General features: G+C 47.7%; 1 protein-coding gene across 2 annotated transcripts in view; it reads right to left on the reverse strand.

The window, feature by feature from the left end:
• DDX31 (DEAD-box helicase 31) overlaps positions 1 to 14,080 on the reverse strand; it is a 74,010-nt gene that overhangs the window by 17,008 nt on the left and 42,922 nt on the right. The window contains exons 17-19 of one of the 2 annotated variants that reach the window (XM_079927725.1): positions 13,358 to 13,439; positions 6,288 to 6,399; positions 634 to 802 (exon numbers count right to left, since the gene is read on the reverse strand). In XM_079927725.1, coding sequence (XP_079783851.1) covers positions 634 to 802; positions 6,288 to 6,399; positions 13,358 to 13,439 — 363 coding nt within the window. The remainder of the gene's footprint in view (positions 1 to 633; positions 803 to 6,287; positions 6,400 to 13,357; positions 13,440 to 14,080) is intronic. The other variant, XR_013829204.1, reaches the window with a different exon arrangement.

A 14,080-nucleotide genomic window follows, 5' to 3' on the forward strand; every position in this document is an offset into this window, starting at 1 on the left:
AAATAGTGAAGATGGACTCGGAGCCCAGTGCCCAACCTGCAGGGCAACACTTCTCACTCCGACTCTGGACCGTTCCTAACGTGTTCTTTTTTTGGGGGGGGGGGGAGCAGGGGGCGGAGGGAGAAGAGTCCACTGCACTTGCCCTACACGTGCTCAGTGCTGGAGGTGCACGCCAGCACCAAGCAGAGCGGCACACGGCGCTGGGAGCCCCAGGCCCGGCCCCCAAGCCCAGCCAGCCTGCAGGAGCCCTGCGGCCGCAGCAGAGTTTCATGGAACTCACCACCGTCTTCCTTCAAGTCCCCAGAGCTTTCCAGGGTGGACCACAGCACACCTGGAGCTCTGAGTGTGAAAAGCCCCAGAGTTACTCTATCCGTGGGCAGTCTTGCTGTTCCAATAATCCCCACTACTCTGGACCCAACAGGAGTTGGGTCAGGACCCAGCATCGAATTTCTGCAAGTGCCTTAAACGCATTCAGATTAGGTATTTTTCCAGCTGTTCCAAGCACTCATCATACTGAGAGAAGGGCAGATACTGGCGATAATTTACCACAAAAATGCAAGTTGGCACACAGCAGCCCCCCATACCATCTCATGGCTGCCAATCTGAACAGAGGACAAATTCAGCCCACCTTACCTTTTCAGGTTTGCTTTCTTCTTCTTTGTGGCCAAGGCACTGAGATTTTTAGGGGCATCTCTTAGCCCAAAGCTCTTAGCCACATGCCCGAGGTGGAGTGATCGGATGTGGAAGATGTGCTTCAGCTCCCGGGGGTAGGTCGCGTAGGCCCGGATGAAGGACTGCAGGGCTGAAAGACAGTGAGCGGGCGAGAGGCGGTCAGGACGGGTCTCAGCTGCCCCGGCCTAAGGGCTGCCCTGCGCAGCTCACCCTGCCGGGCCACGATGCACACACAACCAGGATAGCACGACAAACATCAACAACCTAAAGCTGTACTTGTGTATTTTTCTTAATTTCTAAAAATAAGTAAGTCTACCAGCCACAATGAGTAAACCCAATAAAATTTCACATTTTACTGCGTAGCCTGTAATAAACCTAGAGGGGAGGGTCCTGTTTTCTTCTTCATTATAGTCTTGGGGCCTAGCACAGTACCTGACACACAGCAGGTTTCTGTTGTATAAATGAATGAATGAGAGAATGAGTGAAGAAACTAAGACAGGATCAATGTATACCATTTTCTTATGAAAAATGAAATCATCAGACCTTTATATTGGGAACATTTTTCCCTAATTGAATTATTATTTTCTCAAGTAGTTAATACATGCAAATGTCACAACATTTAAAAGGCTCACAAGGCTTTATTACGATTGTCCCTATGTTTATTATTACTATACATTATCGCTACTGTAAACACTGTCTCCGCCCGGAGGGCCACCTCTAGCTGCCCATCTGGAGGAATCACTGACACCAGTTCTCCATATACTCATGGGATTTTAAAACCGAATTCGTGCGAACGCATCCAGAATCGATCGATACGGGGTTTCTTACCCTTTCAAAGAATGTGTAAAAAAAGGAAACAAAAACAGAATTGTAAAGAGAAAGAAAATTACTGAATTTCTAAAATAGCCCACAGACCAGTTCATCTGTTGAGGACTGTCAGCGGTTTAGAGCTGTTCATCAGACAGTCTATCGTGAAAGTTTCAGTCCTATTTTAAAGTTAAGAAAGAGGCCCCTGTTCTCAACCTGGCACTGGTCAGAGGCAGTTCCCAGGAGGGTGGCACTCTGGCTACCCCTTAATTGGGCACTCCTTTTTTAAAAAATTTATTTTTATATTTATTTATTTAATTAATTTTTGGGCCACGCCACGCGGCATGTGGGATCTTAGTTCACGAGCAGGGATCGAACCCGCACGCCTGCACTGGAAGCGCAGAGTCTTAACCACTGGACCGCCAGGGAAGTCCCCGGGCACCCCTTTGAGGAATCATTTTCCTATACCTTGTTCCCCTTAAATGTCTCTGGATAACAGTGACGGTCCAGTGTCTGCCCTGTTCTCACTCCAACAGGACGGGGGGGACTCTTGGGACTGCTCCCCACCCCCACTGACTTTATTTCCCCCGGAGCCCCGCCCCGCCCTGCTTCTGATGGAAGCGGGCACTAAACACCAGCGTCTCTCGCCCTCGCTTGTTGAGCCACTGGACTGGCAAGTTTGCCCACAGCTTAAACGTAATATCCCAGCAGCACCTGGAGACTGGCGTTTATGAACAGTAATAAAAAGTGTCATTTTAGCAGATCAGCTCCTGGAAGGATCCTGGGAACCCATCAAAGCTCTATTTACCGAGCAAAGTGAACTCCTTTTCCCAATCGATGAGAAATAATAACCAAGGCAACCCCACTGTACCCCTCGCTTAAATCTGTGCTTACTCCCCTTTTTAATAACTGGGGGCGAGGTTTTTCAAGGAAAATCTTTAACATTTCAAATGGCCCGTGCTGTTTGGAGAGTTCTGACACATATTCAAGTCCTCAGAGGCAAAAGCTCTACAACTATCATGACCCTGGAGACGCCAGCCTCTTCTCCACCTCCCTCTCTTTCCCAACCCCCGACGTTTACTCTAGACAGAAAGAGCAGACTGGAACCACGCCACGCCAAAGCAGAGTCTGCCCCTCTAAAGCCTCGTTTGCCCCGACGCTGGCCCAGGCCTCCTCACGCACCTCACTCTTGTGCTTGAGCAGACTGGCGGATCAGAGGATTCCTCTTCTCTGCACCAATCCTGAGAGCTGAGGCTGGAGAGCCTCTGTCCTGGGAGAGCTAGGTGCTCAACGAACAGCTTTACGGGGATAGTGAGTTTGCCAAGAAATGGCAGAAGGGTTCTCTCCCTCGACAACTGGTCAGGCAGCATCTCTCACTGCCTGTTTGCACTAAGCCTCCTCGTCCTCAAGGCTCCTGTCTCGCTGGGGACAGCGACAGTTGGTCGTCCTCACATACATGCACACACTCCGAGGTTTGGCTAATTCAGAGAAGCAGGAACCTCAGATGGAGTGCAGCTGTCTGCAGGACCTTCCAAGGGGCAGGAAGTGGCCCTGCTGGCAGCACCGGGAACGTGTGGAAGGAAGACGGCTGTGGGCCCGAGGCGAGCGGGAAGGCGAGAAGTCCTGAAAGGAGACGTTTATTTGGGAAGACGGATGATGCTCTAGCCAATCAGAGCAGGCAGTGGCACGCCACCAAGTCCCATTTCAGAGCCAGAGGATGACAGAATTAGGGGAAATCGATTTCAAAATACCTTCCAAGGACATTTCGTCCTTTTGAGCAATAAAACCAAATGTACTCTCGGACATCTGATCAGGAACAGCGGCATCGTGCAGATGAGGCTTTGGGTCAAGGAGGCAGAAAGGAGCAGAACTGCAGCCTGGAAGGTGCAGCTCATCCTCGCCCCTCCCGACCCCACCCCCGCCTGAGAAGAGCACGCGTCTGTACAGAGAAGGCGCGTTGCACGTTCCTACCCGGCACATCAACAGTGACGACCACCCAAAGAAAGGGCGAAAGGAGGCTGCTTGCTTGCCCCTCTAATTCTCCTAAAGACAAAGCATTTGGCCAAGGAGCCAACCTCCCTCCGATCACACTGAGGGGAGAGGGATGATTTCAGTAGTTTGCATTTTCTTGACCTCGAGAAGCATCCCTTCAGAGCCAGGCACAACCCCTACACGTGCAGCCCTTGCTCTTCAGGGAAGAGCAGCTCGAACCGCAGGGGAAGTGGCGCTGTGCAGGTAAAGGACTCCGCTTTCTGAAATTTTCGTTCAGGACCCTGGAGTTCAAACTTAGGTTACCACAATTTTCACCACCTGAAGCTCTAGCTACAAGATGCAAGACATGAGGGGAGAAAGGGGTAACTGCTTCTGGAAACTGACCACGATAAAGTTCAGGTCATTAGCAACGACTGGGTCAGAAAATGCAAAAGGAAAACAAATGCATACTTGGCCCAGTTTCCAACTAGGTTTCTGCCGTGAAGGCAAAACCCAGCTGCTTTGTTAATTATTCATGAGGTGGGTTCTGAAATGGCATAAAAGGGAAGCAAGTCAGTAGTGGGGAATTTGCATATGCAGATTGAAATGCAAAAGACAGTATCAGCTCCTGGGGTGTGGCAGTTATGTGTATATTTCCCCCAAACCTCCAGAACTCAATCCTAAGTAAGAGGAGAGAGAAGAATAGGGGAGAACCTAATGTCTGCTGTGGGGTGACCGAGATCTTCTATGGGCAGTTTCCTTAAAAGACGATACATTTATTTCCTCCTTGGTACATAAACATTGGGGACTGGCCCCACTCCAACATCCTTTAAAAAGAAGGCAAGTAACTCTGCTTCTTGGTATAAAGTTCAATGGTAACGATAACGAGAGAAAACACAAAACCGCATTCTCTAAGGACTACTGACTGTAAGTTTTACTCTGAGGACCCAGTCACACTGAAATCGTTGCAGGCTCGCTAGAATACCCAGATGACCTCTGACACTGACGTCATAACGATGGTGTTCTTCCCCTTCACTGCAACTCTGCTATTAACCCTGAAATCCTGCTGCAAACACTTGATTGTGCATCGTACAGAAAGCTGACGTTGCCTAACTTTCCACAAATGACCAAACTCTAAAGTTCCACTGAGATAAACGTTCTATTCCTCCTGACAGAATGTTCCAGTACATCTTTAAAGGCAGGTTCTCAGGAGGAGCCTTAGGAGTTGCTGAATTCACTTTAGGGAAACGCTAGGACAGGGTATTAGCAGAAACCAGACGGGAATACGCACTGATTTTTATCAGCAGTTATGGGGCAACTACTGGGACGTCATCTCTCATCTCGGGTGGTTCTGATTAAGGACTGCCTAACTAAGGACTGCCTTTATGATGTGCTAAGGTACGTAACAGGCACTTGCAAATACTTGCTAACTTAGTTCCGTCATCTATTTCCAGATGACCGTAACCACCCGGTAGCCAGTCTCCCAGCCTTCACCCGTGCCCGCAGTTTGTTCTCACTCAGCAGCAAGTGACCTTTTCAGACCTGTCAGACCACATCTCTGCCCCAAGCCCTCCAATGGTTCCCCTTCCACTCGCGGTAACCGGGTCCCCTGGATGGCCTCCACGCCCTTCCTCTGCCACCCCTCCCCTCCTTCCAGCCACACTGCTGTCCAGGAGTTCCCGTGCACTCTGACCCCCACGCCCCAACCTGCCTGGACGCCCTCTGTCAGAGCCACGGGGCGGCCCCTCGTGAGGTTTCTGCTCAAGCATCGACCCTCAGGACAGGACTCACTCTGCCCTCACCCCTTCATCTCCCTCACTTGCTCTGTTCTCTCCATCGTTCTCATCACCTTTCCCTAGACTATCTAATTTATATGGAATTTACTAATTGTGTTTATTACGTTCATCTTCTGCTCCCCCACTAGAATGTTCTAAAGGTGACAGTTTTTGTCTGTTCTGACCCCTGGTGTACCCCAAGCACCTGGAACGGCGCCCAATTCAATAAATATTTGTTAAAGGAAAGCTGTTTCGTGTTTTTTTTTAAAGATTCAATTCATAAAAAGAAGAAAGGATTCTATAGTATTTATCTATTGGTAAGCCAGCCTGGCATTCTTCTCAAAATAGTAGGTAACTATCGAAAAGAACTCTGGATCCCCCAACGTGGGGGTAAGTCACTAGCCAAGACACACACGTTCCAGCATGAAGGACACGCAGCTGTTCTAAGCTCCCTTCTCCCGTGCTCTGTTCCGCACTCAAAGGGAACTGCTGAGTCCACCCTTAATGCTTGGTGATCCCAGGGGCCAACTTATCCTATAAAGGCACTGAATATTAAATTAGTACCTAACTCTTTTGTAAATTTCCCAGGAACTGGGTTCATGGCCTACGGTCCTTCCTCAGCACTGTTCTTCTCATTTTCCTTTGTACTTTCAAATAGGAACTGCTTTGGTCTAATGATTCCAGCCCTTGCCTTCATCTCTAATTTCCATCTCTACAACTATTCCTGCTGACGTGTCATATCTCTTCTATCTGGTTTTCTAAGAAAGAGAAAAACGGATCCCGGAGATCCAAGTTGCTAGGTCAAAGCTCTAGTCCTGACGTAAGCCAAGATAAAGCCTCATTTGTGCAAAACACGGGGAAGGATGAAATTAACATTTAATATCACTCTAAAGCCTTCCGTGCCTGCTTCCTAACCCTGCAGAATCAGGGAGATTGAAGGCTTCTGCTGGTGAGCAAAGACGCCTGGTTGGCCTCTCAACCTGTCTGGGGGGCGTGCGGGTGGAGGTGGGGACGATGCCCTGCAGGGTTATCCATCCACAATCACCTAAGAAATCGACCAACCTTTCTTGGCCCCGGAGACCGTCCTCTCGCTGGAGTGCACGTAATCTTCAAACACCGTCTGCAAGACCGTGGCTCGCTCTCGGATTTCCTGGGGGCCAACGGAGCGGCGTTTCTGGGAGGGTGACGGAAGGATTAAAGGAGAGACAGTCAGAGTCAGGAATAATGAAGCAGTTTATAACAGATTTAATAACAGTAAAATCACACAGTAACCACAGAGGGGCCAACAAGGGTAATCCTTTCAATATTACTAGGGAAAAAAAGGGAGCGATGAAGACGCTAAAGTCAAGTGAAGATGAGGGTGGGTGGCTTGGTGAGGGAGCAGACCACGTCTCTTCTTTATTTACTTATTTACTTTCCTTCCTGGCCTCTTATGACTCATGTTCAAAATCAAAGTCTACTGGAGACACTTTGGAATTTTCCAAGTCCAATTCCGGCCTTTACAACATCACTGGACACAAGCAGTTTTTAAAGGCGTCTTGTATGGCCCGCTTAGGCCTTCAGTCTCCTCCCCTGCCTTATACTCATTGGTGGAAGCCTGCCCGTTCCTGTCTAAGAGCATCCCACAGTCACCTGACCACAGGTGAGTCTGTCCTTGAATCGTAGAGCATATGCTTCCTCTTTGCTAGGAGGTTCAGACTCTGAGTGTTTCAGATTCACTCTTTCAGCCCAGACCTCTGTGCTGAGTTCCCAGGAACCCACTGAGGAGTGGGCTGCTCCAGCAAACCACACTCAAGACGATGGCACGGATCGTTGCAGCCAACAGTCCCTCTGTAAGAACTCACATCTGTCTGCATCAAAGACCTTACAGATGGAAAATATTAGGAAAATAGAAACTTCTTTTCTTTTCAGCCTTTAGCAACCCCAGAGAAAAGATTTCCTTTCTTTATATCCCCCTAAAGACAAGTGGCTTTTGTTTCCTGCATCTTAACACGAATGTTTTCTGTTGAACGCGAAACCAAGATCCGAAAGAACCCGATCTGGCTAGCGTGGCTCCCCAGAGATGTTGATTCTTTGGATGGTGGCAATTAAGCTCTACCCACACTCACCCCCCAGTGTGGGTCTCACCAGCGTGAGACCCGGCTCATGCTGCTTTTAACTCCTGTAGAGGACAGGGTGCGAGCCCCTGGGTCTGGCTGACCGACCCTAACCCCGTCACCCGGGTCTTTTTCACATTTAAAGCTGCCGCAGAAAGAATAAAGGGAGGAGAAGGAAAAGTCTCCCTCTTCCGAGAGACATTCGTCTCTGTGTTAATAGAGACTTCACAACCTGAAAATGTTTTCAGTTTAGTCAAATCATTCCTGCTACCTGTTTGGTTGATGACAGTCTATCTGATTTCACGGTACATGGTCCCCCTAAGGGTTTTATCCACTCAAATGTCAAGAGAAAAAGTCACTCGGGAGCTGTGTTACGAAAGTGGACATTTGCTGTTGTCATTAACAAGGTTTTTTTTTTTTTACCCTCTTGACTGATGTGAAATGCAAACTCTTTTTTTTGCTGCCCTCTTTTCGTTAAGCCGCCTCAGCAGCGAAACTGTCACCTTCCTTGCTTTTTTTTTTTTTTTTTTTAATATGAATGTGAAATTAGCAAGGATGCCCTTTCCCCTGGCGGACAGAATCCTCTGTTATTAAAAAGTAAAGCACTTTAATAATGAAAACTTTTTCCTCTTTTTCCTGTGTTTTAACTGTTTAAAATTAATGAGAAGGGCAGAATGGTTGTCAAAGCGATATTGAAAGCCGGGCAGCCAGGACCGAATAAGCACAAAAATCCCTCTAGAGTGTTAAATAAACAGAGCTGCAGCCCTCTCGAATCCCTCTGTTGGTTATTGTATACATTCTGTAACAGCTCTCAGAATAGATCTGAGAGCCAGGGAGGCAGAGAGGTTTCAGAATTCCAATAAAGGCCTCAAATTAAAGACAGCCTGGTGCGAATTCCAGGAGAAAATTAAAGAGACCTCAAGCTTAAGTGACAGGTGACTTGCTTCTGTGTCACAACCGTCAGGGGATTTAGTGATAATATGGCAATATATTACAAAGGGCTTTTCTTATTTCCCCCTTTAGGTTTCAAAATGAGGTATCTTTTCTTCCCAACCCCCAAAAAAAAAAAAAATTACATATACACATACATATAATGTGAGTGCGTATACTAGTCAAATATGTAGAAAAATCGCGATAAAACTAGGTTCACATGTTTGAAATGATGAGGTCACTTTAGTAGAATATAAGAAAAAGTTAATGGCAGAAAACATAATATACTTAGGAGAAAGAAGGTCTTACCCCGTCACTTCCAGAAATACTTTATTTTAAAATTGCCCCTCTTGAGAATGAGTAGTTTTCAGCTGTCTTCTTGGGAGGACAGTCTGAATTTAAACTGAAGACACAGGGAGCAGAGTCATGCAGTGCTGGCTCAGCCCCAGACAGGTGAATGCTCCCATAAGGAGAGGGGGTCAGAGCCCGGAGGGCACACCCCGCAGCACCGGGGCGGGGCGGCGGGGGGGCTCTCCCGCCCTCAAAGACGCAGGCTTAGTCCTGCTTCATGAAGCAACTTGCAACTAGCAGACTGTGGGTCGTCTAGAAAAATAACATCTCCAAAGGTCTAGACGCACTCAATACCCTTTTTCTGTAAAGACCCCACTGATCTCGGAGAGAAGAGGCAACCCACAAAAACCAGGCTAGGGGCTTGTGATCTCATCTGAGTCTCTCACACGCCAGTGAGCTTTTCGTTAGGATGAGTTTGCAGGCGTATTTCACAGGACAAAAAAACTTTTAGGAAAAACTCGTTTGGGTTTGTGTTTATGCTGTGAAGATGAAAACTCATGCCTATCAAGAGGCAACAGATGAGTCTAACAGCTGGGCTGGGTTATTTTTGTTGTACAGTTTTAGGGGGCAGCAGTTGGGCGGGGCGGCGGGGGGTGGTTATTTGAAGCATGTGTCTTGAAATCGCCAACTTCTAAGGCATTTTTAAACTAAATGGAAGGATTTTGTTTTAATCATTGTATTGCCAAGCTGAGTTTTACCCCCACGGTCCCTAGAACCTTCTGAGCGCTTCCCAGTCAAGTTGAAAGATCAAATTTATTCTCTTTGTAGGTGGCTGAACATTCGCGCACCCAGACGTAGCTATATATATTTTATATACCTAAATATGAAATATACATTTTACAGATGCTTCACTCGCTTGCGTTCTGTTCGCAGAAGCCCCAAAATGTACATGCCAACGGACATTGACAATGGCCTTCAACCAAGCTGGGTGAAGACGGGCATTATGATGAGGCGTCTGGCTCGGTGTGTAGAAGGCCCAGCTACTGAGCCCACATTCATCTGTCCGGCACCGGCCTGTGTGCCAGAGAGAACTGCCCACATTGAGGATACCAATTAAGACGTACTGTATTTAAAACAGAATTAAGGGACTTCTCTGGTGGCGCAGTGATTAAGAACCCGCCTGCCAATGCAGGGGACACGGGTTCGAGCCCTGGTCCGGGAAGATCCCACATGCCGCAGAGCAACTAAGCCCGTGCGCCACAGCTACTGAGCCTGTGCTCTAGAGCCCACGAGCCACAACTACTGAGCCCACGTGTCACAACTACTGAAGCCCGCACGCCTAGAACCTGCGCTCCGCAACAAGAGAAGCCACCACAATGAGAAGCCCGTGCACCGCAACGAAGAGTAGCCCCTGCTCACCGCAACTAGAGAAAGCCCGTCTGTAGCAACAAAGACCCAACGCAGCCAAAACTAAAAAAAAAAAAAAAACAGAATTAAGGGCTTCCGTGGTGGCACAGTGGTTAAGAGTCCGCCTGCCAATGCAGAGGACACAGGTTCGAGCCCTGGTCCAGGTATATCCCACATGCCGCGGAGTAACTAAGCCCGTGTGCCACAACTACTGGGCCTGCACTCTAGAGCCCACAAGCCACAACTAATGAGCCCATGTGCCACAACTACTGAAGCCTGCGCACCTAGAGCCCGTGCTCCACAAAAAGAGAAGCCACCGCAATGAGAAGCCTGCATACTGCAACGAAGAGTAGCCCCACTTGTCGCAACTAGAGAAAGCCCGTGTGCAGCAACAAAGACCCAACGCAGCCAAAAATAAATAAATTTTTAAAAAAAGAAAAAAAAAGCTGTAAAAAAAAACCCCAGAATTAAAAGTTGTACCAGCATTTACTTTATTCTCTTTACTGTTCACGTGAGGCACGCACGTAATATACTCTTGCAGGCTGTTTATCTATGAGATAATTAGTAATGAAGTCAATTTAGTTTCGTTTTTCTTTGTCCTCTGACTTAAAGGTAAATTTGGTCAAACAAGTGGTGTTTGTGGATGTGTCATCTAGAACCTGGCATGATTACTTGAGTTTTCTAAGTTAACCAGTTATTTTGGTGTCAGTGAAAGCCCAACCTTGATTAGCACATTTTCTTTTTAAAACCAAAGACCAGCAGACCTTAAAAATACCAAAACATCCTGTCCATCTGAGCAGCGATTCAGGGTTGCGGTGAACTCACACGGCCCCGAGTGTGCAGAGCATGCTGGGCCTCGTTCTAGTTAAACCTCACAGCAACCCTCCAGGATGGGTACTCGTGCTGTCCTCATTCTACAGATGGGGAAACTGAGGCTGGGGAGGAGGAGACAGTCTGCTCAAGGCTGCAGAACGACTGGCTATAAAGCAAGGACTCGAACCCAAGTCTGTCCGACTCTGGGCCCCAGCTCTCACCCACAATCTTATGAAGGCTCCGCAAGCCCCAGCCAGTCTTCAAGGCTGGCCTCAGGCCACAGAAAAGGCTTAAGGAGAGGAACTGGGGCTGCCAGGCCACAGAAGGGCAGATGTTAACAGAATGGCCGTGGCTTGTTCCCCGAAAGAGCAGAGGGAACGTCCTCTTGCTCTGGGGGAGCGTCCTGCCGGAGGGGCCCTGCACCCGTCCACAGCTTCCCCAGAGATGCACAGGGGCACACGACCATCGGTGCCCGGGAGGGAACTGGGCTGTGTTCAGGGGGTAAATTCTGACATCAAAGCCGGTCCTGGAAACAGTGTAAGGCTAGATTATTCAAACCTTTACCATCTCATTTTGTAATTCTGTGGCTTGCTCTTATTTCTGGAGAGCAGGCAGATGCCAATTTTCCACTTAGTGTGAAACAGCAAAAAAAAGGCGCTGGGCTTCATGTCAATGAGTCTGGACTTTAATTCCACATCTGCTACTAACTGATGTAACAAAATAATAATAATAATAGTAATAATAATGAATATCCTTTGGTACCTGTGTTGGGACTTTCAGGTTATTTCCTACTCAGCCCTCCAATCTCCTTCTGAGAACACTAATATTATCTCAGTTGTACACATAAAGAAATGTACTCATGAACCTTAGGAAGGTCCGGTACTGGCCCAAAGCCACACAGCTGGTGAGATGAGGAACTGGGCCCTAAGGCCATGCTCCTGCCCACTCTGCTGCTGCATGCCGCCTCAGACAGCTCCCCAAGTACCCCTGCTTATCCCACGTAGCTGTCCCGGGGCTATAATTAAATAGCTGTGGGAACATTTGAAAAAAAAACCCCAAAAACCCCAGAAAACAACTGCTCCCACCCCACCTTTCCACCCGCCCCCCCTGCCAACTAGAATTTGCAGTAGTTTCCAAAGAACAGAGAAGTGTACCAAGACCAATGAGTGTCTCATTTCTGGTCAGCTCCCTTGACAACAGACTATCGATAATATGGGATGGTCCAAAGCCTCGTGTGCCCTGGTTGTTCTATAAAGAAATATCACTTAAAATAACGTGTTGATCAATTGAGTCCTTAATCACCTTCTTGCTCACGGGGATCTTTGCTGTGGTACCATTTACTGACCAAATTTCACCTTTATGAAAATGGCTAACGTTACCCAACTTAACAAGCACTTTAGTTCCCATTTGCCGGCTTAACTAATACTAACAGAGGCTTATTGGCACATGGTGAAGCACAGGTGCTTTGACGTTAGATGCCTGCTTTCACACCAGGAGAATCAACGATTATTGTGCCCTCGTGAATGTTCCTTCAGCTCTCTAAGCCTCGGTTTCCTCATCTATAAAGTGGGACAGTAACACCTGCCTCATAGGGCTGCTGAGAGGATGGAACGGGACCAAGCGTGTGAAGAGCTTAGCCCAGTCCCGTCTGGAACACACGCTGCGGAGACGGACACTTGGTTATTTCCTCCCCTTTGCTTAGCTGCATTTCCGGAGGTACTCTCTGGAACAGAACTTAAGTCGGGGTCAGCCAGATGGAGTCCCTGCCTCAGGGAGAATATTGATCCACATAAAGACACGTCCTAATGCACAGAAGAAACTCTTAAACTCGGTCTATTTGGCTCTGACTTTCCAGTCTATCCTCAGGCATCAGAAAAGAAAAATATCCAAATAATTAAAATTTCATGGACGAAATTACGCCCAGCAACATCATTACACACACATTGACAAGTACATGTGATACAATGAGTAACGCGGTAGAGTGGGGGCGGAGGCGGGGCAGTGATTCCGCGCAGGGGGGAAGTCTCGGAAAAGGAGCAGGAAAGGATCCCGGGCTGTCTGCAACTGCTCAGGATCTCCATGTGGAACTGCGCGGATAATAAAAATTTTTCTTCTTAATGATCTCAACGTCACTCTTCCTCTGTGTATAGCAAACGTTAAAAAATGGATGGCCTAAGTGTGTCCGAATGGAGATTCCGAGCTATTTATTTTTTCCATGCTTTCCTGGGTGGACGGGTCTAGCCAGGTGTCCTTGTTGACGATCTGGAGGGGAACCACCAGGGCTGAGTGTGTAACGCTGCCTCCAGACTCATTCTGGCCTGGGATGAGACCTCCTTTCTGGGGAGCTCGCTGCCGCCTGGCAGACGCGCAGGATGGACGGGAGCCCATTAACTGGATGAGCCCAGCAAACATGTCCAGGAGCAAAGACAGAAAAAACACCATCAAGATGAGGCCTCACCTAATGTTCATGGTCCTTAAAATACACGTTTTACTTGACAGAGGCAGTAACTGCCCCATACTCAGAATCACTGCTTCCCCAAATCAGGAAATGCGTCACGTCTGTTAGCAGCAAGCGCGATACATAATAAAACTCACCTGGCTTCCCCATCGTCTCCCTTTAAAACAATCATCCCGTGTCAGGACAGACAAAATATCTTCCATCTTTATCTCAGAAACACTGTAAAAGGAAGGGCACATCGAGGTAAACCTTCGGTTCTTTCAAAAACATTTGGAATCTTGATGCATAAAACTGGCCTCTCATCAGGCTAATTCGATATAAAGGAGAAGCAACACTTGGTCAGGGAAAGGGAATGTTTTCCCAAACCTTTAGGAATTTGGAAGGAAGGGGCCCTCTATGATATTAAAGGGACAGACAGGGTAATATTCCCAACAATTTCCTTCCTGCCTGATACATTTACATTTATTTAGAATTTATACATTTATTTATACATTTATTTAGAATTTCCTCTATAGGGATCATGTCATTATTTCTTAGTAAATCTGGAACACTAAATAAATAGGCCTGCTCATAGACAGATGACCGTGCCTTGAGAAGACGAACTAAAGAAACATTTCCGACAGTCCCTTTAGTTTCATACTTAAAGGAAGGAGGTGGCTGAAGACCCTGAACTGTGGGGCTTAACCAAACACCTGAGTGAAGGTAAACAGGCGGCCAACGCCCATCGCCCATCTTGGCACCAGAACTCTCTCCTAATCTACACTGAGGGATCTTTGCTGCTCCAGTCTCTTAATTATTCAGGGGTGAGGACCAAATGATCTAGAGTCACATGCGAACGGCCGAAACCAGAACTCAGGCTT

Source organism: Stenella coeruleoalba, assembly GCF_951394435.1.
Source record: "Stenella coeruleoalba genome assembly, chromosome: 7".
Classification (NCBI taxonomy): domain Eukaryota; kingdom Metazoa; phylum Chordata; class Mammalia; order Artiodactyla; family Delphinidae; genus Stenella; species Stenella coeruleoalba.